Raw genomic sequence first — 27999 nt, forward strand, 5'->3', positions numbered from 1 at the left:
TGCATTTTGTGCATTTTATTTTTTTGTATTCCTTTTTATTTGTCCCTAATTTCACAACATCTCGGACAACCTCTTGCTTCATAATAACATCCCGCTCATCCTGTTTATTTTATGATAAACTGGGCACCAAAGCTATACAATTTAGGAATGATAAACTGAAACTACAGTATATAATGTCAGCAAAACCTAAGGGATAGAACCGGATACTTCTAATGGGCTTAAAGTATGTTTACTGCAACTTCCAGAGAAACTGAGGAAGAGTGCTCAAAATTATTCTGCCTGACAACACCAAGGGGCACATTAGAAATACACAGACGAGACTAATAACAAGCTACATTTGAATATAAGAAAAGCAGTGCTAAGTTACTTAAGGGTTGCAGTCCTATCTATACTTAATCAGAGCAAAGCTCCATTGAATACAATGAAACTTACCTCTGAGTAAACATGCATAAGGCTGTGGGCTGCTCACAGGCAAAATTGAAGTTCTTGTGAAGGTTTACAGAAGCTTTTACGAAAGTTTATTTACAGGCACACAGTTTTGGGTCTGGAGCTTTAGCAAAACGGGGGGTTGAGACTAGTCAAATAGCAAACATAAGAGGATACAGTTGGGCTTGTGGAAAGCTTAGCTTTTCGTGTAGGGGGCTTGGCAAGGTTTACATCAAAGGGAACTAACCTGTGACATCCAGACATTGCTTGGCTACAGCTCCCAGCATCCCTTCTTACTGACCATGCTGGCTGGAGCCAGTAGAGGTTGGGTCCCTTGGCAGAACAGTCATGTATAAATATGATAAATAAAAACCTGGAGGGCTCCAGGTTAGCGAACCCTGGATCAAATTGTAGGTCACCCTTCATCAGCCTAGTGTGGTCCAGATGTTTCCATCAGCCCCAGTGAACATGAGAGTAACACAGCATGTAGAACTGACAATGGACATAGTGGCCATTTAGGAATAGCAACAGATGGAAAGGAGGAGGTTCCCTACCCCAGAATAGTGCCTTTCATATACTTTACTCCATAAAGTAATCAGCCTATTGATGGTACTATGTGCTCTTTACAAAGTCCAATCTCAATCATTACACTGGTATGTAGTGGAGATTTGATGTTGACATTGGCCAGCCTCTTCCTCAAGCGATAGCTTTGTTTTATAGTCACATGTACCAGTTGCCATGATAACTGCGCATTAACCTTGGTTCAGCTCTTTGGGGCAAGTGGAGGATTTAAATGCATCTGGTATTCCACTATCTAGTTTGGAAATTATTTTGTAAATCGGCTTTTTCCAGGATGGGTCCGAGTCCTTCCCTGCCCTGACAGCACTAAAGAACTCCTGAAGGGTCAGACTAGCAACATCCAGGAAACCATCAGGAACCTACAGACAGAGAAGAAGAAAGTTAGGACTATGAAACAGCCACTGGTCAGTTTGACATCTGCATAGGGTGGACTGATCTTCATCAAAGTGAATGTCCTGCAAAAAAAGTTTGTTTGCTTGCTTAATTATATTAAAACACTAATTGAGGAGAGGGGAATAAAGAACACTGCTGTGCACTAGTTTGGAAAAAACATGTTGATCTGTGTGTACAGACAGATGTACATGCTGCCGCTTTAGATGACATGATTGTACGAAGGTGTGTACAATTACCACCTTCAATGTACAAAAGCATATTGTGGGGGGAAACCAACACCAGTGTGCTTAAAAGACTACATTTCTGCACAGCCTAAAGTGTTCTGTTTCACTGTTTATGTCCTTATGTTTTAGGGAGTTATCTAGTTCTGGTAAAAAGGGCATTTTCTCAGAAAAATGCCACAACAGGCAAAATAAAACTATGTAGCAAGTGTAACCTCACCTCAAAATCATTCCCTTTGTTGTAGTGCACATTGAGGATCCGGAAGAGCTCAGAGTCCCTGGTCACAATGAGGTCACTGGGATCTGTGAGGTCCTCCAAGACTGCTTGCCTGGCAAACTTTTCCATCTGGATGTAATAAAATTCACGGAAGTTGCTAAACCACTTGATGAGCTGGGAGGTGATGCAGCGGGTGAACTATGGAAAGAGCATGTAACATGGTATTCTTGGATATGTACATCCTAACAAGCACCTCCCACCTGTGTGGATGGGAAATATTGAGACAGATTTTGGAGGCATAACATTGAAAACACCCATGGTGAAGGAGCATGAAGACATGAGCAGAAACAATGAGTCATGGGCATATGACTCCCCTGATGCAGACAGCTTGTCTTCTTAATTAGCAGGTTCCACCTTGCCCCTTTATTTTGGAGCAGAAGTCACTTTCAATAGGGCAAGGGGGCAACAGACAGATTGTGTGGCTGATGTGATCCTCTAGATTTTTCTACACTACATCTCCCACCATCCCTGACATGTTGGCTGAGGTTGGAGTTCAACAATACCTGGAGAGACCTATGTTAACCACCGCTGAACTAAAAGAATAATTGCAGGGAAAAATATGTCCTTTGCTAATCAAGACATACTTTCAAGCAAACCTATTAGTAGGTCTTGCCCACAAAGATAAGCACTGCCAGGTTTTTACTGGGAATATATGCATTATATCAAAACCCAGGTCAAACCTCTGTTTTAATTCCTTCTTCAACTTCTTGTGGAAAACAATGCCTCTATAAGTCTAAAGCACCAATGGGCCATCCATTCCAACCCCACCCCTGCCATCCATTGTGAATAAGCATAATGATGTTGCTGCTCTGTAAACTGTCACTAGGGACCACCAACGCTCCACCACTGATCTCCAAAGAGGCCTTGCGCTTCACTCATGAGAAAAGGCAGGGAAATTCTGTTTTGTGGTATGCTCTGATTCCAACCTGACACCCACAACCTTACGGAGGATGTACTGATCCAATCCAATGTATTATTTTAATTATTTACATTCCACCTTTCTCCATCAAAATCGAACCTAATATAGCTCACCAATAAACAAACAAACCCCAGAATGAAACATTTTATCCAAATGAGAGGCTGGGGACTAGGCAGACAGGCAGGAGTGGTACAGTCTAAAATTATTATTTATTTTGTAAGTATTAAATTTGTATACAGCCCTTCATCCGTAGATCTCGGGCTGCTTCACAACATAAAACTACAATATAAAAACACAAATACATAATAAAACAACCAACCAAGCAACAAACAAACAACAACCCCTCACCCACCCCTCAATTACAATTATTTTGTACACACCAGTACGCATATTTGCTAGCTGGTACTTCTTTCTTGCAATACCTTTCTTCCTCTTTCAGTTTCTTGGAACAATGCATAACCTGGTATGTAATAAATTAACATCTGCACATATTTTTACATTAACTTTGGAGTACAAGAAGCCAAATACTTTTACCTGGACATCTAGGAAGTAGGTTTTCAGCAGAGAGGATGTGGGATAGCGAGAGAAGAAGAACATCAGCTTAGCCTTTTTCAGATGGCCAGGCGTCAAAGCTTCCTGGATGTAAATCGAAGTCAAGGAAAAAGTTGCTTGCTGTTCCCAGTCCCCCTAGCTAGCATTAGTTGGGGCTGTGTAACACTCTACCTTGCGGAACAATTGCTGAACAATGTTTAAGGGCTGCCAACTCCTGATGCAGAGTTATTGCTGGCAAATGCTGTTTCTTGTTGTCATTATATAGCAGTGATTCCATGTCTATCAATTGTAGCGGGCAGGAATCAACTTGTCACAGCAAGAGGAAGGGGAGGAAGCTGAGCAGTCAAGTTATTGAGTGCAGGTTCTATCGTCCCTGTTAGTTTTCTCAATGATCAAAGCTATGACAATGCAGGATCTCACCCTAGGTCAGGAGTTATTCATCAGGAGTAGGATCTGACCTAGTGTGAGATCCTGCATTGTACCAGTCACTTGTTCGACTTGCATTTATTTTTCTGGAAATCTCTCTTGTTCCATAGGCACATGTAGTGCAGTTAAGCTTCCCAGATCCAGATCCTAAAAGAACCAATCCTAAAAGGAAGGCAGAATTTGTTTAGGTGTGTCTTTACTTGAAATGGTGAGGGAAGCTTCACCTGAGATAATTTTTCCTTCTGCACAGCTCTTAAAGGTGTGATAGCTCTCTAAATGTTTGGGCATGATGAGAGCCCTTAACACAATGTTGAATCTTGAATAGTTCAGATGCTGAGGTCAGGCTTTTATGGGCTAATCTGACAGAGAATGTTTAAGAGAGACAGTGCCTTTACTAAGGAGAACTAGGCAGAGCTAGATGAGCTGCAAAGCCTGTTTTTTAGCCTAGTGTTACATTGCTGTTGCTAAGAGATTAAAAAACCAAGTTGAAATATATGGTACTTACATATAAACTAAGGACATTAACAAACCAAGATACAATTAAGTTAATAAAACCTCTTTATGGGCCTTTGCAGCAGAAAAGGGAAATCTAACAAGTATTTTTACTATTATTTTGCTCGCGTCAGCCAATAACTAGGTCCTTCCTGGGTATTTTAGCAGGGTGGGAGTTAATAATCTATTTTGGTCACCTCTATACAAGTTACATACAAAAACCCTCATGTGTTAATGTTTCTGTTGCTCCATTCCTGCAAGGGCAGAACCATTTGATGAATGAGATAAACTTTTACTTACTTCTTATTAAGTTCTATAAATTTATTCAGAACACAAAGTAGCGGAGTTGTCCTGCTTCTTCATGTAATGAGGGAAACATGTCAGATTCTGGTTACAGAATGTCAAAAGACGTTATTTCCTACTCAAATACGCTAGCTCAATGTGATGTGAAATGCTACAGTCCAAGTGTATGAAAAACAAAAATCTCATTGGGGTCATTTGGTTAGAAACTGTTTTTGGAGGATGTATTTTGGAGTGGGGTGATGAGTGCATAACCCGTTTTCCCCTGCTGCAGTGCCCCTGATGCTGCTTTCTCTCCTGAAATAAAATACTTTTGACTGGATGTCTGAATCTCAGTAAGGATGGTGCCAGTATTAGTGGGGGGAAACAAAAAAAGTGCATTACAGTGGTACCTCAGGTTAAGTACTTAATTCGTTCCAGAGGTCCATACTTAACCTGAAACTGTTCTTAACCTGAAGCACCATTTTAGCTAATGGGGCCTCCTGCTGCTGCCGCGCCACTGCAGCATGATTTCTGTTCTCATCCTGAAGCAAAGTTCTTAACCTGAAGCACTATTTATGGGTTAGCGGAGTCTGTAACCTGAAGCGTATGTAAGCTGAAGCGCATGTAACCTGAAGTGTATGTAACCCGAGGTACCACTGTATAGTTAGAAGTAATATGCACTGGAAGGCTGGTGAATTTTCCTGAGGATAAAAAACAACAACCCCCCAATGGAAACTGAAAAAATAGTTAGAAACTAGGAGAAGCTGCAATGAACAGATTTGCCTACTACTAACAGATGCTGATGATATAGGAAGGATATATGTGTTGAAGGAAAGTACATTCCATCCATCATAGCTTGCATTTCAGCCAACTCTGCATTTGAAGCTGGAAGAGAGGCCAAACTTTCAATTTCAGCAGATTTATAGGGTGTTGGACATCGTTGGTGTCTCATGACAGATGACTTCAGTTTGATTGGTCGCCATGGCCTATCTAAGCATTCTGGAGAAGGGACCATTTTTGGAGACGGGCTGCCCCAAGGGCTATTCTGACCACATAGCAGCATTTGGCTAAAAATACTGTTTCCTTGAACTTCAGAGGTCATAACCAAGGGATAATTCACGGGTGGTACTTGGCAGGGTTTTCTCTCCATTTTTGAGCGGATGGGATAGGAAGGAAAAGCAGGAAGTTTTTCTGTGGCTACTGAAATGGTGCTTTTATGGGAAGAAATCTTAGGAAGCCATTTGCTGGATGCACTTGCTGCAGCACCTGTAAATTCTCTCCCAGTAGAGGAAGCTGTTACTGTGGGACTACTTGGCAGATGGGGCTGAGGGTCTGGGGATTCAGGCAATACTTGCTTCAAAACAGAGTCCACAGCCTGTGTCACCACCTGTATTAACTCACGTTTCAATATCTCTGAAAGAGCTCTGTCTTCTGAAGTCAGACTATGCGAATCTGCTGTTCTAGTTCCTTTCTCTGACCATTCAGATCCTCTCGTCTTGGGGATGCTTCTACAAAAACGATCTCTGCGATGGCCGCTTGAAACACCTTGACTACTGCTATCCAAGCTTTGTCCAAACTTCTCCTTCAGCAAACCCAAAGTCTTCTCCATACTTCCTTGGCTTGGACTGGAATCATTCAGCTCATGAGGCTGAGCAAACCTCTCTTGTAGTTGCTTCAGCTGCTGCTGCAAAATGTGGAGCTGTTTTTTCAGCTGGAGGCATTCTTCCGCTTGAATACCATTTTGGCCAGCTCTTGCCAGAGAAATATCGTGCAGACTTTGCTGCTGAGGAACTCTCTGCTTTCTCTTGTTCTCTCTATAGTTCCCCTTTACTTTCTCTAAATGGTTTTGATCTCCTTCCACTTGGATACCAGGCACTAAAGGGTTTGGTGTCAGGCTCATTCCCCGGATAATATTTTCCACCCTGGCCCTCTTAGCTTGCAGGTGTTCATTATGGAACTGACTAGAGTTAATCAAGCCACAGTCCGGACTCGGGGAGGAGGCTTCCCTGGAAAATGTGCCATTCCCAGCACTTTGGAACAGCAGTTCAGTTTTCTGTGAGGAAGGGAGAAGAAAGCTAGGATCTAGTTCACCGTTAGGTTCTGGCTGGCTGAGGAGATGTGATATTATGGATGCATAGTAAGAAGCAGGGGAAAAGAAACAGTCTCTTTCAACACAAGTGTCTCCTTTTTGTCCACCAGCATGTCCAGAAGTAGGTCTGTAATCACAATGATCAGCAATAGGATTCCCATTCATATCTATTTCTCCTTTGAGATGCAGGGTTAGTATCCAACAAAACAGTAGGAGTTATTTGGGTAAGGAGATTGTAATACAGGCACAACTTATGAATGCGACACAATAGGTGATGACTTTTCTTTTTTAAAAAACACTTTTGAAGGCCAGAAATCTGGAGCGGCAAAAGAAAGAAAGAGAATATATACTATCTAGTATTTTATAAAAATCATAAGCCTTCCATATGTACGGAAATGATTCTTTCCTTTATTCATCTTCTATCTCTGTTCAAATACTACAGTCTGTCTAGAGAAAACAAACAATAGAGCTGGAAGAATTGGAAAATTTTACACCCAGCCCCAAAGTAGTATATCATATATTCTAAGAAGCATTCCCCAAGAGATCCTACAACATTCCCATTAGCCTATAACACTGCTAAACTGTTCATATAATGAGTAAGAATTTCTGAACATTTAACTGAAATCTACCCTCCTATCTAATCACAGCATTCTTTCTGGCACTCTTTTGCACCTTCTGTGCCTATTTTGGCTGCAGTGAATATGCCAATGTTGACTGAATTTCAGGAGTCAGATGTACACCAGGGTAGGTCCTTTATGGATTGAACCCCCACATTTGTGCCAATGCAAGCATGCTCACCAGTCGTGATCATGTTATATCTAAAGTTACCATCTGCATCCTTATAGTCTCCTCCAGAAATCTCTAAAGAAAGAATGTAAAAACACAGCTACAGCGCTGTGAGAAACTATTTCCATCAGCTGCCAAAGGTACTTTACCAAACAGCCAAACCTCTCACTGCATACAGAAGACATTGAACAGTAAGACATTATCTCAAGATATTGAAAGAATCTAATGCCCTTTCCAAACCTTTCTCAAAATTTTCTCAAGAGGAATCCTGACAAATTCATCATGACTCAGTCCTGAATTCAGACCCAAATTTCTCCGAGACACGCACCAAATGTCTGGGTACTTCATCAAACTTTCTTAAGATCTCTGCAAATAGTCAGAGTATTGACACTTCTTAAATCCTTCTCAGCAATCAGACGCGACCCAAATAATAAAGTTGCTTTTTCATACCCTCAACTGCAATTGGAAAGATTTTCAAAGGAGATTCTAAAAGAAAAAAGCATGATAAAAAGGTATTGTCAGAGATATTTTAAAAACAAGTTGTTTCTACAGTCTTTCTAACTAAAATCTGCAATTAAACCTTATGGGGGGAACCCCACAAAATCTCTCCACATGGAGATTGTGTAGCATACTTACCTTGGCTGGCAAAGGTATATGGAATGCTACTCTGTACTTTTACAGCATCTGCAGACCCGTTTACTGAGAAAGAGGGCACTGAATCACTGGTGCTGTCATTAAAGATCCCTCTAACTGCAGCACCAGTCACAGGGCTGTGAGGAAGGCCAACAGCAGCCAACCAGCTTGAGGAAACCTATGAATATGTAAAACAGAAATGCAACCCTCAGGTGCAGTTCACATGTGGGATTTAACATTTACACCATGGTTGCTCTCAGACAACCTGTTTATTCAGTATTCATTTTGATTTGCTTGCAGGGAGATTAGATGGCAGCTATTTATTGAGCATTCTTTCTTATTTGTTTGTGTGAAGGTTAGTTCAAGCAAAAGTTATCCTACACTTTATTGCAAAAAGCCAAATTTAGGGGACATGGGTTTGTTGTGGAAGAGCTCCAATATCACAACCTTCATTTGATGGTATGTGAATGAATTTCACCTCAAAGAGTCATTTGAACAATAATTGCTCTTTCAAACAAAAAATGGAAGTTACTCTCAAGTATTGTCAGCCAAATGAGGACTTGACTGACCAATTGATCAGTGCTGAGTCTCAATAATTTCTGAAACCACCTTCTTAGCTTTAAATATAATAAAAAGATACAAAAAAATTATTTTTAAAAATCCTTAATTCACAGTAAGGTGGCAGATGAGGCAGAGGATTCACTTCATTGAGTCTCAAGCAGCTCTGCTTCCCTCTACCAATGGAGTTCCCTTTTCTGCCCACCAAATGTGTGGGTGGGGTGTGGAAAATCCCAAAAGGTTTTTGTTTGCCTCCCACTTTCTGCCCTAGGCGTCATGAGCTGAGGATAAACACTGCTCTTCTTCAAACCTCACCACTTCCCACCGGGGTTTGTATTGCTCTACCTTGCAGGGGGCCCCATAAACTTTGCCACTTTGGCTAGGTGAGTGGCACTGCTAGCCTGCCATTAGGCAGGGGTGGGGCAATCTCTTCAGGTGGCAAGTGTGGGGCGGCAGCATCCGGCCATTCCTCCTGACCTTTTCTGCTGGAAGTCAGAAATGTGGATGCCACAAAGCCTGTCCTGAGCTCCCTAAACAAAGCCTCCTGTCTCAGGTGAAATGAAAGGTTCTGTCCTGTCCTCAGTGCCATTCCAGTAAGGTTCTGCGTGTGAAGCAAGGCACCAACTTGTCCTTCACCTCAGGCTGCAAAACGTATTGAGCCAACCTTGGCGGAAAGACTATCCTGTCTCGCTTATGAGCTCTCAGGCATTGGGCTGCCCACCGTTGGAAACAGGAGGCTGGACTAGATGAATCCTGGATCTTACATACAGCAAAGTAACTGTTGCGTTTACAGTGTGCTTGTGCATTAAATCATGCTGCAAAGAAAGGGCAATGACTTAGATCCAAAAATAAGGAAGGTCGTGGCAGGAAACTTGTCTCCCTTTCCTTCCTTTCTGCAGCCGCCCACGCAAACCGCGAAGCAGATGGGCGTGCGGGGCATAGCTGTCAACTTTTCCCTTTTCTTGCGAGGAATCCTATTCGGAATAAGGGAATTTCCCTTGAAAAAAGGAAAACGTTGACAGCTATGGTCCAGTGTGGTTAACTTAGGGAAGTTCTCAGAAGGAAAGTTTCCTGTCCAGTTCTGCCCCCTGCAGCCCCACTTCCCAGAACGCAGCCCTCCTTGTTCGGGGGCTCGCCTCTGCAAATGCTTTTGAAGGGGTCGCACACGACTGCAGGAATGGAGGATGCAGGGCAAGATCTGGAGCCCACAGAGATAGAAAAAATAGAGTGACAACTTGCTTAATACATATACATATATTCTACAGTTAGAAAGATCTTTTGGGGGGGGGGTGTTTTGCTTGAGGGAGGAACAGCATGCTGGCACAAGCACAGCCGCTACTGCTGCCCATTTGCTTCATTTGCGCTCCGGCAGAGGCTAAAAACGGCCTTTGCAGTCGACTCGGAAGCTAGACGCCACGTGCTCCTCTTCACTCTTGTAGGGTCTACGCCGGCTGCCGCTATCTTCGCCCTCAGGGCCGTTCCGCTCCCCGACTTCTCCTCGCCCCGCCCTCCCTTTGTGCTTCGGGGAGCCGCGATTGGTACAGCCCGCCGCGCCCTGCCCCTTTCTCGAGCCGCGGTTGGTCGATCCCAGGCTGCATCCGGCCTCCGCCGGGCCTGCTTCCGGTGTGCGCCCTGGGGCTCTTCCTGCCGCCGCCGCCTCCTCCGCGATGCTGCTTCTTTCTCTGGCCCGGGCTCGCTGCCTCAACCGGGCGCTCGGACGCTCGTTCTGCGCCGCGCGGCAGGTACTGCCTCCCTCAGGGGAAGACGGAGGGGCAGGTCGCGGGCTGGGGTTGCCGCGAAGGTGCTGACGGGCACCAAGGGCAACGGGGGGACGCGGGGCGGCGAGGCGGGGGAGGCCGCAGTCGTCCCCGGGGGAAGGCTGCCCTGCCTCGCCTCGCCCCGCTGCCTCTTGCCCGTGGCTAACGGAAGGCCCCGAACGGGCTGCTGAAGGCGAGCGGGGAGCGGCTCTTATCTTGGGGCGCCTCCCGTTGCCTCCGGGCCCTGCCCGTTTTCAGGGCGAGGCGAGGTCAGGCATGGAGCTGAACGGCGGCCGTCGGCCACCTCAGAGCCCAAGGCCGGCAGGGGATCCTGCCGGGCGTGAAGGTGGCTCTGAAGGTTGAAGCGCAGCGCGACAGCTTGGCGACGCCTAATATCACGCGTGGCTCTTGTGCCTCTGTATCGGCGGGTGTCGTCCCCCTACAGCAGCCTACGCGGTAACCGCGAAAGTTTGTTTAGCAGGTGTGACCCCGGTTGACCTCGCACCGCGGATGTCTGCAAACGATGCCCCTCTCCGCCCGGCCCGGAAGCAGGGGTCACCTGCTTCAATGCCGCACAGCGCATTTGTCTTGTCTAGTCGGAATGTTTATGCATGACGGGATCCTCGTTAATGATCGTTGCAAATAATTGCCTTGTCCCCCCCCCCCCAGTTTTTACTTGTATGGTAACGGGCGCCAAGATAAAATGCCACTGTCTCATCACCAGTTGGCATGGTACAATATATCTGTTTCGCAGCAATTATCTGGTGACATCCTAATTAACTGTAATTAACATTCAGCCATCACAGTTTCCCCTTTTCTTGTTTATTACTCTGTTTGGGATGGATAGATTTGAGCAATTTTTTGAGCAGCAACAAAAAGTAAAATACCTGTTGGGGCATGGTAAGTAGGAGCAATCCTAACCAGGCAGGCACACTGGCATATTTCCAGTGTAAATGAAGCTGCATCATAATTGCTGTTGGCTGGATCATTTTCTGCCCTTCCATTGACTCGTATGGGCTGGGTTTTAGGCACACCTGCAATTTTGGTGGTGTAGGTACACTGAACCCTATACAGGATCAGTGATTGGAGGGAATTAGGATGCAATGTTTGCCCCTCTTCCTGACCTTGACATACCCTTTTTTGGCCTCAACAGTGGTGTAACTTCTGCCAATTTAACTAACACTTTCAGCTAATGTAAGTAGATATGCCAGAGTAAGTCCTTCATGTCAGCTCATTTGGACAGCAGGGAGGGAGTTTTGGGAAATATGCCACATCGTAACCTCCTCTATCCAGTATATCTGTAAGTTAGGATTGCACAGTCAGTCTGACTGAAAGCATTTGACTTTGAAACACAGTTAACCAAAAGGCCAGTGGGAGAACTTGAGTAAAAGATGGAGATATGGATCAAGGAAGGCTGTTGTAGTTACAGTATGTCAAATAAGGAAGAACAAAGGCACTTGAAAGGTCAGATGTGAGTGTTGGGGTTAAAGGAAAGAAGAACTGAAGTAATGGACAAATTTGGCATTGTTGTAAAAACAAAAGGCAGGAATATAAGATGAATTCAAAGTTATTGATTTGAATGATGGGAAGTTTGGATTCAGTATATGTCCTGTTGAAAAGAAATGTATGGGAAACGTTTTTGCAAGATGAGTACTTCGTTCCAGAGAAGAACTATGAGGGTGCTGAATTAGTGACTACCTCACTATTGAATCTTTGGCGAGAGGAGCAGCAAAAATGTATCAGCGAGTTGCCTACACCTAGAAGGAACAGCTGAAAGGAGTAGCTGAACATGGAAGGTCTTAAAAATTTGTGGACAAAACATTATCAGAAAGAGAGAGTGTATAAAGCTTTCAAGGTAGCAGAATAAATGGGGAACTTGCTGTGCAGTAAATTGGGGAGGAGGTAGCTGAGAAGGAAAAGACACAAGGTTTTAATTCACAATAATCGGGTTATCATAGCATAAGAACTTAACAGTCCTGCTGGATCAAAACAGAGTCCCATCTAGTCCATCATCCTGTTTTCACATTGACCATCCTGATTCCTATGGGAAGTCTGTAAATCAGCCGTAAGTGCAGCAGTACTCACAAAGAATTGTAAAATATGCTGACAACCAATGTCATTGAACTATTTCAGCAGAGTTCAGCTTTCTCCTACTAAGGTTTTTAGGGCATCTCCACTTTCACTGTCACTATCCAGAGAGAAGTGTCCCACACTAGTTCTCTCTATCCCACCATGTTTCCATTGTGTCCACCATATCTATGTTCTCCCTCCCTGGGAACGGGTCCCTTTTAAGGAATAGTGTTTCTCTTTACCAGAGTAATTCTCTGAACTATTCTCTGTGATAGCAGAATAGCTGTGTGTACAACACAGTTACCCTGCCGTTGAAGGCCTTGCCCACCAACATCACTTCCCTCCCTATGTTAGCTACTTTAGCCATGAACAAACATATTCCCTGAGACCCAGGAGCTCATCAAAAGATTTAGTTTAGTTCCTGGGAATGAGGATTTCTGTCAGGAATGGACAGTGTGGAGGTTAAGTGGGGATTGAGGTGAGGATAGGAGTAGATTTTTAAAAAGAACTGAACCAAAAACTCAATATTTAGCTTGGAGTGAAGATGAATAAGGTTAGGGGACAAGCTCAGTGTTTCATTAAAATGCACCTGTTGCCCCCATTTTAAGGACCCCGTAAGATCAGCCAGCTAGAACATGACATTACTTTACTGCCCCTGAACCAGGCATCTTTACTTTTGCAATATCTATAGAAAAAAACACATGTGACATCTGAACAACAAACAGAGCAGTGACCTATATTGTATTTTCCTCATGTATACCACATTCTAATCTGTCTCCTTGCTAATCATGTATGCAACTTATCCACTGCTTTCTAGACTTTGCTTCATCTAGGGCCAGAAAACTTTTTTTTCTCTTAAAACGATTATATTTCAACTGAGAAATAAAAAGAACTGACATATATATGTACACACAAGCATTGCTATAGAATTTGTGTATTCTAAGGGTGGGTGGATGTGTCTGTCATGTTGCATAGGGTAATCATAGCCTTTGATTCAGAATGCTATGTGATCTTGGAAGTTTGGTGTTTGGAATAAAGATTACATGGATAACAACGGGGTCTGAGATTGATCAGAACCTCGCCATTTAGATTTGTGTCACCATATCCACTCCCTCAAACAAACATTTTAGAAGTGTTTTAATGTGTGAATAGCAGTGTAGTCATGTTCATTTTGTTTCTTCTATGATTTGTTGGGATGATGTGATGTGATATTAAATGATCTGTTTGTTACTCCTGGTGTGAGTAGAGTTCTTTGGTAGAATATAATATATCTCACAAGTTTTTGTCACAGCCAAGTGTATTACTTCATGAATACAGGGCTGGTTTCTTCCAATCTCATTTTTGTTACATTTTATAAGTTTATAACGAGACTGGGAAGCCATATAACATGAAGCTTCAGTTCCATCAAGGAGTTCTGGTGGGTATACTGAGAAGGATAGAGTAGTAGCCACTACTATTCCGTCTTCTTGTGCTGTGCACTGCTTGTTCCATATTTCATGTTGTAAAATATATCTGGGCTGTGACTTTTCTGAACCTAGGAATCTGGGCTGTGCAATCAGGATAATACTGAAAAAAATGAACTCAGTGTAATAGCTAGAAGCTAAAATCATTAGCTGAAAATGAGTTTACAAATTATGTAGCTCATCAGAATAGGAATTTCTGCCTCATTACAGTTAATCATGCTACTGTGCTCAGGGAGCTTTATCTAGTCAGTATATGTCCTCTCAGCAATCTTTTGAAGTAAGCTATGATGATTTCCATTTTACTGACATGGGATTGATGCTGTTTGTGGATAAACAAGGATTTGAACACATGCTTTCCACTGCATCACACTCACTGGGTGGTATCCAGCTATGTCATGCATAGAGTAGACCCATTTAAATCAATTGACAAGATTTCAGTGGATCTACTTGTATGACTAGCATTGGCTATCATCCATTTTTTTTCCATTACATCCTATTGTTTGTACAGGCTTACCTGATGAAATCAAAAGATGAAATCAAAAGCCAGAGGCAGTGCTCGTCTTAATTAAACCATTAGGCTTCATAGTAATTCAAATGAGAAGACTATGCATATTAATTGCCTGTAATCACGAGTTTGATCCTGTTACCCCATTTCGCAATATGTAGCTGTCATACCTCAATATTTAGCCATCATATTATATAAGAGAGAATCTGAATACAGTATATTTATTCTCTACTTTGGAATGTAGAATAGTGTGGAAAGGTGACTCTGCCTTGAGTTACTCATGACTTATTTTTTTGTATTGGTGATTGTATAATCTTTCTCTTCAGCAGGGGAGCTGTCCACAGGGGAAACATTCACTCTCCGGTGAGATTATTATTATTATTATTATTAGGTGTCTGTCTGTCTGTCTTATTATTATTATTAGGTGCCTTGTCTGTTTCATAATCACCGTGACAAGGGAAATCTAATGAAAACCTGGTTAAAAACTATAGTACATTCATACTTTTTTCTTTAAAGCCACAAGTGGGTTTAAAAGTAGTTAAAGATTAAAGAAAGTGAGAAATGAATTCCATGTTTACCTATGATATGTTAAAACAAGCTATGTAGCATAAATGACCAGCTCACTCAACCAACAGATTTGTGTACAGATTAGAATATTTGAAAATGACCATAATGCAGAGTCAGCATAACCACCAATGAACTCCATTTTTAACCTTCCTTGGCAGTTCCCACATTAAAGGATGGATAAATTATTCCTGTTTCCTGCCCAGATACTCAGGATATATAGGTGGATGAGCACAGTATTTTTAACCTACACCAATTTGATAAGTTTGAAAAAGTAGAGATGCTCTGATGCGTTTCCCATTCACTTAAGTAGGTTTGTGCCGAAGGAGTTTTGTATGAATTATGTTCAAAATACATAATTTAGAGAACTGTAGGTTGCCTTGCAAGAGATCTTGGAGGTGATTTTGATGTAACTTTTTGGCTCAGATAATAAGATGATCCCAAGCGCCCAAACATGTTAAAACTCACATCAGAATAAGTTAGCCCATATGACTTTACAGGGAGAATTTCTAAGATGGAACCAATAAGTATTTGGAGTCTTGCTCACGAGGATTGTTCTGGAAAAAAACCTCATGGGATCGCCTATTCTGGCATAATTTGACACTGTATAAATTATTTCAGGAACACTGTGCAATTAATTGGAATTAATTGAGCACTTCCCAAAAAATGGCTCCTTTTAGAAATCATATGTTGTAAACATTTTTGTTCTTTATCAAAAAAAAAGGGAAGGAGCACAGGGTATGCAAATTTTTCTAAACATTTTCCCCCAGATGCAGATGAATTGAATGATTCTGGATGTTGTGGTGGTGGAGGAAATGCTACAAAATAAAGTAAATGAATGCAGAGATCTTATGTTAGTGTCTTTTCCATTTCTTGATAGATATTAATCTTGCCCACCTCACTGGTCAACACTTAGCTTTAGGATACTGGGGCTGCTATTAATCCTTTATAAAAAAACAGATAAAGGACTAGGTTGTTGAGGACTAGGATAATGATGTGGAGACTTTTACATGCCAATGATAATTGACAGCTGCTATTTTTACCTTTATAACATTTATTAAACTAATTTGTCTTAGTACACGTTACTGTAGTAAGCGATATAATGTAAACAGATTTCTAATTGAAGTGCTTTCTGTTTCCAGGTGTCTCTCGATGCCAGGGGTTAGCTTATGCCAACAGCAGGAAGCATTTGTAAGTATTCAACTGTAAATAGTCAATATGTTGTGACTATTTGCATGGATGGAGAGTAGTTTCTTCAACCCCATTTCCTAGTTACAGTATTGTCAGAGAAGGGTAGCTGCATTCTCTGTGTCCAAATTATCCCAGACCAGAGTAATCCACATTCTGCACCAAGAGTAGAAGAATTCTTGAACTGTATAAATGACCTGATTTGAATCAATTTATATATTTGCATATTTTGCATAATTTGTTCTGGAGGGGACAAGCTAGGTAGCATCCCAGAAATATGATCTTCCTTGATTGTTGAATGCCTTGAAATAGACTCCCTTAGGTGCTGTGCAAAATGTCATCTGCCCCGATGAGCGTGTTAATTGTCAGGGCTGCTGATTGACAACCCAATCAAGTCAGGCCAACAGATGCAAAATCTGTACTGCTTCTTGCTGGCCTTTAGTTGATCTCTTGTTTCTTGCTCTCCAGGGTAAATGGCTCCCGTGTGTTCACTGTCCGTTATTTCAGAACCACCACAGTGTGCAGTAAGTACCTGAGATGACTGCAGCTGGGGGGAGGGCTTCTCTGCCTGCACATTCCCTTCCAACTGATTCTTAGTCTAAACTAAGGAGTACAAAATGCAGGAATACAAAGTAATAGACTGGAATTGTGTTTTTCTTTGTTTGTCATACTACAGGTGGTTGTGATGTAGTGTAGGTTGGACTCTGATATATTATGTCCCTTACTGGTCGCTCCCCCCCCCCCAAGTGTCTCAGTTGAAGCATGATTATTAGCATGTAAAAAGATGTAAAAGATGCTCTGCAAAATAATATAAACTTAAAAAAAAGTCTGTTCCCTGTCCTGAGAAGCTTATGATTTGTTTCAACAGTTTGGGAAATAATGGAGAGGCAAGAGTAAGTATATAAATATGTCCTGAATCTACTGCAAAATGACCACAATGTTCTACTTTTATGGAAGAGGGAGAACAGTCTACCTGAGGAGGCAGATTTTAAGGAGAAAAGAGAGGTGACACTGTTCTGGTTTCCACATAACGCTAAACCACGACTTATTAAACTATAACTTGGCCTTAGGTGTGAATCCAGCCCAGCAGCTTCTGTGGTTTACTGCCAACAAACAACAGTCTAAAGCCATTGTTTGTCATTGGCTTACAAACCTTGGTTTCTTTCAATTAAGTTTAGTGTGCTGTGTGAACCCAGCTCCCTTCCTTAACCATGGTTTGCTTGACCACCCCACCCCAAATGCTCATCAAAGATACAAGGCAAGAGCAGCTGGGAAACAAATCAAACTTCAGAGAGGAAAACCACGGTTTGTTTGATCATCTGTGGGACAACAAACCATGGCTTTTGTGTGAATAGGTCAGTGTAGATGTTCTCGGAGGTATTTCTAGATATAAGAGGTTTCTAATAATGCTGTTTGTCCATAGACATTCCAGAATCTAAAATGACTGAATGTGAAGGCTTTTACTACATGCAGATATGCATTTCTTCTACAGGGGAAGAAGTTGTTACAGTGAACACACCAGCATTTGCAGAATCAGTCACAGAGGGAGATGTCAGGTGGGAGAAAGGTAAGAGGCAGCTTTTTTGTCTTCTATGGTTTTCTTGGTCTGTTGTGGGAATACACTAAAGTCGTAATTGGTGAAAGGAGCTCTGGACACACTTAATCAATAGGTGAAAATTGACCAAACTAATTAAAGATTGAAAGGTCAATGTAAGTCCTCTATGAGGTATGTAATGTCCAGACCCTTATTATGATCTTGCAAGTCCTCCGGCATATATGTAAGAATTGAGACTCTCTACGAGGCATTGATGTGAGCTTTAAGAAAATGAGCTTTAAGAGTTCCCTTACTTAGGGTGGTTCTTTTCATTTTTAGCTGTGGGTGACACAGTAGGAGAAGATGAAGTGGTATGTGAGATTGAAACAGACAAGGTAAACGTCCTATTTTTCTTGTATAATTAGAAACGCCAGATGATGTATTCAGTTATGCGTTGTGTGCGGAAAATAGAGAAAATGCCAATTGTAGGAAACAGGATGCCCGACTAGATAGGCCTTTTGGTCTGATTCAGCAATGTTGCTCTTATGGGGTAGTTTCTTTATGCTCTCCAGAGAGGAGGTGGGTAAGCTAAAGACAACAGAAGATCACAAAACCTAGGCAAGGGGCACTCTTCTAGCTTTTGACTCAGAAAACTTGCTTGTTTTCAACTATGCCTGCTGGGAGCTTGCATGTCCTCCACCATTCACAGATTGCGAGTGAATCAGTTTTTATACTGGAGAGGGAGAGGCTTATTAGCAAATGCCACACCATTGGCTTCCTCTGAGGGCTCTAGACTTAACAAGCAGTACAGTTGATACAAATAAATAACTGTACTGTTCCTTCTTGTGATGAAATGCAGAGTTGATTTCCAGTGAAATATGTATACCCCCAAGATGTGATATCTCCATGATGCTGTTTCTTTGCATGATTTCTGCAGAAAGGCCAATCCAATCCCATTCATGTATCATTCATTCCTCTTCAAGGGATAGTCCCATTTGCTTAACATATTTCCTTTTGATGATTAGAGGAGAGCTCATCTGTGTTTTATCTGCAGACATCTGTGCAGGTTCCAGCTCCGGCAGCTGGCGTAATTGAAGTACTTCTAGTTCCTGATGGGGGGAAAGTGGAAGGAGGTACACCTTTGTTTAAACTCAGGAAAACCGGAGGTAAGTTGGGACCAGCCACATCTGTTTCTTACACTGTCACAGCTGCGACAATGATGGGCTTTGCTGCAAAAAAAAAAATTTGGTATCTGAATGCTGTAACTGGACTGAATTGTCCAAATTCAACTTGCATAATTTGGCAGGGAAAAGATCACAGTAATTCCCTGCAAAATTTTATAAGCAATGTGTAAAAATACAAGGGTTTGTGATTTATTGAAAGATATATAGAGAGAAGCAGGTTCTTTGAGGAGGGGTGGAAAGTGGGAACAGGTGACTCATATGCAGTTACTACATTTGTTCCCATGGAAGCACCACATTGGGTAACCCTGTTTTCAGTTCAAATCATACGGTACAATATAAAATAAAAAGCAAAAGCATATTAAAACAAAATAAGTTGAAAACAGAACAGACCTTAGTAAAGGTCAGTCAGACCTTAGTAAATGTTAGACCTGGGAACAGGGCCTCAGTTGCTAATCTCAGAGCCTTGAGCAAATTAGTGTGGGTATACACGATGCCAGATACAACAGGTAGCAAACCATTTTAAGGCTTTAAAGGTTGTCACTAGTGCTTTCGGTTGGTTTCCAAACTCAGCTTTTAAAAGAACCTAATCTATGGAACTTGCTGCCTCCTGAGCCCGCTGCCTCTGTGCATAGCTATACCATTTCACAAGTTTATTTTTGGGTGCTAGCAGCCAATGAGACAAGTGAGCGCCGTCTTATTATATTAATATGGGCTCCTGACTCAAAAGGGTACTTTTCTCAAAGATACTGAAAGAGCCTGCTTGGATGGTGTGTGGAAAAAATGCACCTCTTGGATTCTGTCTGCCTGTGCAACTGCCTTTCTCAATTCTTCTGTTTAGCTGCACCTGCCAAGGCCAAACCAGCAGCAGCCCCTGCACCAGAACCGGCAGCGCCTCCTCCTCCTCCTCCTGCAGCAGCACCTGCCCCTGCAGCCCAAATTCCCACTACGATGCCTCCAGTGCCCCCTGTGACATCACTCCCTGTGGATTCTAAACCAGGTGAGACCAAGACCATCTCTAATCCCCCTTAACCAACCTCCTTCCACCTGCATAAGCAGGGAGTTATTCCGAACTGGAGACTGCAGAACTGTCCACAGGAGAGTGTTAAAAAATGTCCGCCTTGCTACCTAGCATGCCTTAGGTATCATCTCCCAAATGAGTATTTCATCTCTACTTCAGATAGCCTTCGTGTTCATCCATTGCTTGCCAGGACATAAACCTTCTTCTCTCAGTCCCTTGACACATTTCTCTCTCCTCCCCCCCCCCCCCCAATTTTCTTTCAGTTTCTGCAGTAAAGCCAGCTGCAGCTGCTCCTGTGGCGGAACCCGGGGTCAGCAAAGGAGCCAGAGTGGAGCAAAGGGTAATTGGAAACTTCTTGCACTTATGGGGCAGTGGATGAGGGTGATTGAGGCTGAGCAGAGACCATTCTTTTGCCTGAAAAACTTCCATTCTAAGCCTCATGAGATGCAGTGGTCAAGTTGTGTTGTACGATTCTGTGAGCAGTGGCTGAATACAGCAAAGTTTTTAGCTCATGAGCACTGCCTTTCCTACTTGTGTTATTCCTGGTAGTGATAGTCAACAATGTGAATCCTTGTCAACGTCAGTTTGCAAAACTACCTTTCCCCCATTACAGTGAAACCTCGGTTGTTGAACGTAATCCGTTCCAGAAACCCGTTTGGCTTCCGAAATGTTTGACAACTGAGGCGTGGCTTCTGATTGGTTGCAGGAGCTTCCTGCACTGAAGCGGAAGCCGTGCCGGACATTTGGGTTCCGAAAAACATTCGGAAATCGGAGCATTTACTTCCGGGTTTTTGGCGTTTGGGAGCCGAAACGTTCCAAAACGGAGGCATTCGGGATCTGAGGTTTGACTATATCTCTTTTTGTCCCACTTCAGGTGAAAATGAACAGGATGCGTCAACGCATTGCTCAGCGCCTGAAAGAGGCTCAAAATACATGTGCCATGCTTACTACCTTCAATGAAATTGATATGAGGTAAGGACCATATCTTCAGTATGTGCAGGTAAGCAGAGATATTTCCATGTTGCACTAAGAACAGGAACTTTGGCTCATTGATCTTGTGTGTTTTGTCCTGGGATGAAGCGCTTTTAGCCAGCTCCTTGGTTGTATAGAGTTGAGGCTATTTCTAAGCAAGGACTCAGCTGTGCAACCGGCCGAAAGGCAGGTCCTGGAGCTCTCGCCCAGCCTTAGCATCTCTCCTTGGCAGTTGAAGAACCAACTGTGTTCCATGAAGTGCGTTTGTGGGCTGAGCACTAATGGATTTGGGGAGGGGGAAGCTTATGTTTCAGCACATTAAGGAAAATGGTGCCCAAATCAAATTGCTCTATGAAATCCTATCCTGCTTCTTAAGACAAAACACGTAAATATTTGGTGCTTGGAATAATAAGGTTGGCAAAATAATCGTGATTGGAGAGGAAATGCTGCAACTTACCTCATTTTAGAGGCTAATGGAGGTGTCGCTTTACTCTGGCCTTGGGCTCTTGTTGCAGTCAGTAATCTGCTTTGGATTGATTGCCCCCCGACTTGCAAGGGCTTAGGCCAAGGCCTTTTGCCTCCCCACTGGGTGTCAGTGTCTGCTGTAAAGGCTTCTCATGATGGCTTTCTCCCCTCAAACCCTTGTATCTTGGGAGGCGGTAATGTCTTTGGACGGTAATCCTAGCTCTAAACAAGATTAGGCAAAGGAAAACAAACAGTCTAAACCCAAAGGGACACTTGTACTTGCTAAAAACTGCCTCTCTAAAGCCATATTGTCTGGGAGGGGGAAGATGAAGGCTATTACTTCAATGCCTGCCTAGAATTGTCAAGACAAAGCTATTCTGTTCAATTTGGGTGGCTGGCTTCTGTTCCAGTAAGTGAATGATGGTAACTGCTACTTTCTGTACGCTGATTGAGGGCATTTTAGAGTCATTGCATCAGAGGTCCTCCAAAGGACATAGCCCCAAACTCATGTGCTTGTTAAGTGTGGCCAAAGGAACTGGAGACATGGTTTACTTTTTAGATAGTCATAAACAAAATGAGGGTCAAATTCTGTCAGGATGGATGGAGCCTGTTGGAGGCACAAGGTCCCCACTCATTTCCCATTATGCTTATTCTGAAGTTTGCTTTCACTGTGTCAATACTGAACCCAAGAGACCTATAACCTGTCTACTCTGGCTTTGTGGAGCTCTCCAAGGTCTTGGGAAGAGGTCTTCTGTACTCTCATTGGCGAAACATGTGCCTATTGGAAACCTTCAGACAAGATATGAGCATTCTGCCCCTTTATGATCACTAGGAACTGGTATTAAGAGGCATACTGCTTTCTGTTACTGGAAGCAGTAGATACCTGTCATGGTTAGCTTTATCTCATCCTCCTTTAAAGCCATCAGGCTTAGTGGTCCTCACTGACATCTTGTGAGTGTGAAGTCCATAGTTTTGCTACGTGCACTGTGAAGAAGTTCCTCCTTCTAAATCTCCCAACTTTTAGTTTCATTGTGTGACCCTCTAGCTCTAGTGCAGCAGTGAAGAACCTATAACCAGCAGGCAAATCTTGACATTTTATTCCTCCTTTGACCAGGTGTGTGGTGGTGGTCCCCATAATGTAAATATCTATAGGAATTTTAAAGTGCTCAGCTGCCTGAAAGCTCATCGTCACATGGGGATACTTTGAACAGCCATATGCATTTCAGCATAGTATGCAGTAGCTTGCTTTGGTGACACCCTGAGGGTAACATTAGTAATGGTTGTAAAGTAATTGGCTGTTGTAAACTTTGGGGAGGGAGAGAAAATATTAGTAATTTTTCCACTCCTGATACACTTCTCAGAGATCAGCCAGTCTATACTGCAGTGAAACTCTTTGTTGAAACTCTGATAACATTTCTTCTTTTAAAATAAATAAATAAATAAATTGCAAGCCACTTTTGAAATAAGGGTTGAGCCACAAAGTAACTCTAGTCAGGGATGTGTTGCAGATCTGGTGCTTAAGTAGATACTACTACTTTTCCTAGTAGTAAATGTTCTTCTGGTGGCTTTTTCAGTAACATCCAGGAAATGAGAGCCCGGCACAGGGACAACTTCCTGAAGAAGCACAATATGAAACTTGGCTTTATGTCTGCCTTCGTGAAAGCTGCAGCCTTTGCCTTGCAAGAGCAGCCTGTTGTAAATGGAGGTGAGAACAACGGGGCAGTGTTTCTGAGATGCCTGAGTGTCGTGAGCAAGCCTCTGTGGAAGGTAGTACTATCAGACCTCATGACAAGTCTCTGCACTTGTGCAAAGAAAAGCAACTGTGTTGTGACAAACCCTTTCATTGCGAAAGGATATTCACTTGGGCAGAAGTTGGTCTATGGAAAGAAATTGCATGCCCAACTCCTGCTGTTTCTTACCTTTTTCCATGCGTCTGTGTAAATGAGACAAGACTGCCTATTCCTCCAAACACAGAGGACTTGAAGGAAAAAGAAAAGGTCCAGGCACTTGCTCCTTGCAAGGTGGTGACTGGCGGAAACCTCGTGTTTCCTTTACACTTGGCAGATCAGCTTCCCTCCATTACTAATTTTTAGTGAATGGAAGGAAGAGATGGACTAAATCAATAAAGCTTGATTTGTGCTCCTGATTAGAGCCTTGGCTCTTGATGCTGCTGTATGTAATAGCCTACTTTTCTTTCTCCATCTAGTGATAGACGATACTACCAAAGAGATTGTGTACAGGGAATATGTGGATATCAGTGTTGCAGTGGCGACTCCTAGGGTATGTATAGTGGGAACATGCATCTGGCTGATGCATGGGACATCATTTGGTTTGGTGTTCAGCTGTAAGAAATAAAAATTCAGAGATAAGCTGCTTGGCCTTGTGTAATCCTACAGCAGGGGAGGGTGCTTGTTCTTGTCCAAACTTCCAGGATGGCATGGGGGATCAGTCATAGGCCTAGTGAGATACAGAGGGCATCAAATTTGACTGGGGAGAGGGTAGAGGAAGTAAGTCCCTCAATCCTGTTTTAGATACACCCATAGGCGCCAGCTCCTAGGGGCCAAGGCAGTTCCACCTCCCCAATGTTCAGAGGGTGTTCAGTTCCACCCCCTGGCTCTTCATGATGTCGGGCTGTCTCAATCAGTTAGAGAAGATGGTACCTCTGGATACGCACCTCTGTCCAGTGATGGCTTGCTCTATATTTGGCTCTTGTTGTCATGTTATGTATGTTGTGTTTGACTCAGAGATCTTTGTTTCTTTCAGGGTCTTGTGGTCCCTGTAATCAGAAACGTAGAAACAATGAACTTTGCTGACATTGAGCGAGCAATCAATGAGCTGGGGGAAAAGGTAATGTTTCGAGTGTAAAGGGTTCTCAAGGGTGAAAACCAGACACGCATCTTTCTTAAGGGGAATCAGAAGGGGGAAAGGGGAGTGGGACTAAGACAGTGGCAGGATGAAGGTTCTGGTTCAGTAATTTGACAAAAGCTAAAGCCAACTGCAGAGTCTCCACTTCAAGAAGCCCAGATATATATCTAGCATTCAGTGCTCTGTGATACATTACCTGAAAACACTTGGCTGTTCTGACTAATAGATGTTGATCAACAAGTTTTCTGGAAGACAAATCTAACTTTTTAAAAAGTGATCTAAACTAGTAGCCATCTCCATATCTGGTTGCAGTTCAAGAAAAAAACATTGTTTATGGTAAATTTGCAAGTTTGTCAACAGTAATGGTGTTCTCAAGGAAGCATGATTTATTATTGTGGGGGCAGACAGAAACTCATCATGCTGTGTCTTAAACACGTAGCACTTAATATGGTGGCAGAGTGAGGATAGTCCCTTCCAATGTATTGGAACCAAGTGTACCTGTATTCCTTTTTTTTTTTTTTTACACCCATAAATAATATGTTGGACAGTGCTGCGGCAAAATAGGAACAACTCAAGTTAATTTATTCTTATCCTTCTTAGAACAGCCATGTGTTGAAAAAGGCACATTCTGTTACAGTCTTAAGCTACCCCAGCAAAAACCTATCTATTGCTCTCTCTGTCTTGTGCTTTGATCATTCTGAATTTGATAGCACCCTCAACCTTGAAGATATTTATATGAGCTTCAAAGGACTCCCCCTGTAACCTCAATATTTTCACTAGTTGTTGGGGATTCTCAGATAACTTCTTGCCTTTGCTTAGTGTGGGGAGCTTTCTGGGGTGTTCACATGCTAGTGATAACTGAGAGCTGGGGAGCAGCACCCCATTTTTCTCCATTACCGTCTTAAGCAATTTTTAAAGTTTGTATCCCCCCGCCCTCGTTTCAGGCCCGCAAGAATGAGCTTGCCATTGAGGATATGGATGGCGGTACATTCACCATCAGCAACGGCGGAGTATTTGGATCCCTGTTTGGGACGCCCATCATCAACCCCCCTCAGTCTGCTATCTTGGGCATGCATGGCATCTTTGACAGGCCTGTTGCTGTTGGAGGGAAAGTATGTACTGTATGGAAGGTTAAGGGGCTTAATGGGGCTTTTAAACATTACCTTAGCTGCTGGCAAGCCACTTTTCTGTGACTGGTTTCTGCACAGTTGAGATGACATGTAAATGACCAGGCTAGGTAGATAAGTCAATATATTATTATTGTTATTGTTTTATTATGCCGCCCAGCTGACTGGGTTGTCCAAGCCATTCTGGGGGCTTCCAGAAAAATATAAAAACCCAATAAAACATCAAATATTAAAAACTTCCCTATACAGGCCTGGATGGCTGGGTGTTCCACAGGGCGGGCGCCACTACCGAGAAGGCCCTCTGCTTGGTTCTGTGTAACTTAAATTCTCACAATGAGGGAAATGCCAGAAGACCCTCGGAGCTGGACCTCATTGTCTAGGCTGAATGATGGGGTGGAGATGCTGCTTCAAGTATAAAGCCTACCCATGCTGAAGCTGCTCATAGCAAATCATCTTCCAGATGCCTAGAGTAATGTTTAAAGGGGGCCTTCAGTCTAGTAAAATAGAACCATAGAATTGTGGAGTTGGAAGGGACCCTGGGGGTCATCCAGTCCACCCCCTGCGTTGCTGCCCCATACAGGCCTTGAACCTGCAGCCTTGGCATTATCAACACCACACTCTAACCAATTGTCCAGTCTAATGATGGAGGAAAAGGAATTGGATCAGGCTGAACTAGGAGCCCTGACAAGTGCAACAGAAAAGGACCAACTGTAAATTATTCTGAGAAGATAGGGGAGTATTCTGGGTTCGAATTAGAGGGTGAATGTGTGGGGGAAAGGTTTGAAGAGTTTGTGTCAAATTATTAAGACATAAGAAAACTCCAGCTTGCGGGTATCCCAAACAGGTTTCACTTTCTTGGTTATGCAGGGCAAATGTTACAAAGCTTAAAATGTAACTTGCTTAGGCTTTGAGGTACAGCGCCAAGTTGATTACAAAAGAAAATGTGCAGCTTAACCGTCTCTTTTTTGTTCCTTAGGTTGAGGTGCGCCCAATGATGTATGTGGCCCTGACGTACGACCACCGGTTGATTGATGGCAGAGAGGCGGTGACTTTCCTGCGCAAGATCAAGGCTGTGGTGGAAGATCCTCGTGTGCTGCTGCTTGACCTGTAGAGAACAGCAGCCCCCACCTGCCCCATCCAGTAGAGCAAGGACGCAGCAGCAGCAGCAGCAGATGGAACAGAGGACATTCAGGAATCAGCAGGGCTTCATTCCAGTCATCTCCTCCCCCTAGTGGCAGGAGGTGCTTTGAAAGGAACCCCCGAGGGTAGTGTGCCACCCACCTTTCCTGCCTCTTCCAAAGATGGTTCATTTTCTTCCCAGGGCAGACAAGCAGGTGTCATTACCTGTTCAGATGTAACCTACCATTTCCCCTCTTCTTGCTCCAAACAGACATAGCCTCATCTCTCGATCTTATGGGAACAGAAGCTGCCTGCTGTTTAGCTAGAGCTTCCCTCTCGAGCAGCTCTTGCACAGAAACTCAGCTTTAATTCAGTATCATCGCGGCAGCTGTCGGAGGGGAAAGGCTGGTCTCTGCTCCACTTGAAGGCTCTAGATCTTTGGAACAGCGAAGCTAGCCTGAGGCTCTCTAGGGCGGTTCAATTGCTGTGCCTGATCTTACATGCCTCCAGTAATGGAGAGTAAATCTGCACTCCAGCCACCTTGTGGGTTTTTTGACCTTAACGGGATGAGGCACTCCCAGGGGATACTGCCTCCCCAGCCATTATCTAGATGCTCTCCTAGTATGAGGGGCAGTTCTAAGGATTGTTTTCAGGGACTTTCCTCTGCCTCATCCCTTCCCAAGCAAGGAAGTGTGGCAGTAGCAGCTCTCTCCCTCTCCCACTTGGAAGTTGTTTCTTTCGTTCTAAGCCTCTGGTAGGGCAGAATTGGTGTCCCATCTCGCTGTCAGGTCCAGTTCAAGTTGACTGGCTGCTGGGGATTAGGGGGAGATGGCAACCTTCGGTGGCTGTCCTACGTTCCATCTAATCCTCACTGAATGGTGTTATCAACTTCGTGACTGCAATGGTATGGTAATGTAGGTTGGGACTAGGTTGTCTTGTGTGGCATGTATCCTAGCCTAAGGCTTGCTGGTTCATGGGGACATATCCTTAGTACAATAGCGTGCACATATATTGTTGAGTGAGAGGGTTGCTAGTGCCTGCAGGGTTTATTACTCTTGTTCGCCGCACAGAACTTGTAATTAAAGTATTTAACATGACAGATTTTAAACAAAATAAAACAAGGAAATTATGTGTGTGTGTATGAATGGGAGAAATGAAATACAGTGGGATGATACTTAGGGTAAGACGTGTTTATAAGCAATTGAGGAATACCTTCAAAGGAACAGAACCTGAGCTGAGTTTGCCCAAGTTTTTTCTGAGTTTAGTATAGATGGCGTAATTTTGATAACTCACTTCTGGGTAGCAGAACTGTCAGTGTATGTGATCTGCCTCATTCTAGATCAGTTCAGATGTAATGCCAAATCACTGGGGCTATGTGAACAAACTCTATCTTGACATGACCCTGCCCCGTCCATTTTATTAAATAAAAAGCCATAGCTTGACGTTACAGCCAAGGCAAGAAAACTATAGTTTGCCCACAACCCTAGTTCAGACTGATTTGTCATCTTGGATGCAAGCAAACTGTAGTTTGCCTG

General features: G+C 43.2%; 2 protein-coding genes across 3 annotated transcripts; one reads left to right on the forward strand and one right to left on the reverse strand.

Annotated features, from left to right (window-relative positions):
- PROX2 (prospero homeobox 2) lies at positions 1-14626 on the reverse strand. Its single transcript, XM_083622235.1, has 6 exons — positions 11278-14626; positions 8079-8253; positions 5382-6972; positions 3350-3451; positions 1840-2034; positions 1-1364 (listed from the first exon to the last, which is right to left on the reverse strand). Exons 3-6 carry the CDS (start codon positions 6819-6821, stop codon positions 1179-1181), a joined length of 1923 nt encoding a protein of 640 aa, XP_083478361.1. The 5' UTR covers positions 6822-6972; positions 8079-8253; positions 11278-14626; the 3' UTR covers positions 1-1178.
- Positions 10228-27593, forward strand: DLST (dihydrolipoamide S-succinyltransferase). Of its 2 annotated transcripts, none has more exons than XM_083617156.1 (15): positions 10228-10375; positions 14755-14791; positions 16135-16183; positions 16649-16704; positions 17673-17747; positions 18054-18109; positions 18769-18880; positions 19737-19895; positions 20180-20256; positions 20791-20888; positions 22928-23058; positions 23560-23633; positions 24117-24200; positions 25163-25330; positions 26322-27593. In XM_083617156.1, the coding sequence occupies exons 1-15, from the start codon at positions 10301-10303 to the stop codon at positions 26454-26456; spliced, it is 1386 nt and encodes a 461-aa protein (XP_083473282.1). In that variant the 5' UTR covers positions 10228-10300; the 3' UTR covers positions 26457-27593. The 2 variants fall into 2 exon arrangements, with proteins under 2 accessions (XP_083473282.1, XP_083473283.1); XM_083617157.1 differs by having other exon boundaries at positions 10233-10375; positions 14758-14791.
- Positions 27594-27999: the final 406 nt, after the last annotated feature.

Source organism: Podarcis filfolensis, assembly GCF_964270895.1.
Source record: "Podarcis filfolensis genome assembly, chromosome: 1".
NCBI lineage: Eukaryota > Metazoa > Chordata > Lepidosauria > Squamata > Lacertidae > Podarcis > Podarcis filfolensis.

Bases quoted from the DNA above. Each gene is read 5' to 3' on its own strand.
- DLST (XM_083617156.1), top strand. From the start codon at position 10,301: ATGCTGCTTCTTTCTCTGGCCCGGGCTCGCTGCCTCAACCGGGCGCTC. The intron at 17,748-18,053 runs GTAAGAGGCAGC...TTTCATTTTTAG, and splicing joins AGATGTCAGGTGGGAGAAAG to CTGTGGGTGACACAGTAGGA. The intron at 19,896-20,179 runs GTGAGACCAAGA...ATTTTCTTTCAG, and splicing joins CCCTGTGGATTCTAAACCAG to TTTCTGCAGTAAAGCCAGCT.
- PROX2 (XM_083622235.1), bottom strand. From the start codon at position 6,821: ATGAATGGGAATCCTATTGCTGATCATTGTGATTACAGACCTACTTCT. The intron at 3,452-5,381 runs TTCCTATATCAT...ATTTACATCCAG, and splicing joins TTCCTTCAACACATATATCC to GAAGCTTTGACGCCTGGCCA. The intron at 2,035-3,349 runs GTAAAAGTATTT...CTCTTTCCATAG, and splicing joins CCTACTTCCTAGATGTCCAG to TTCACCCGCTGCATCACCTC.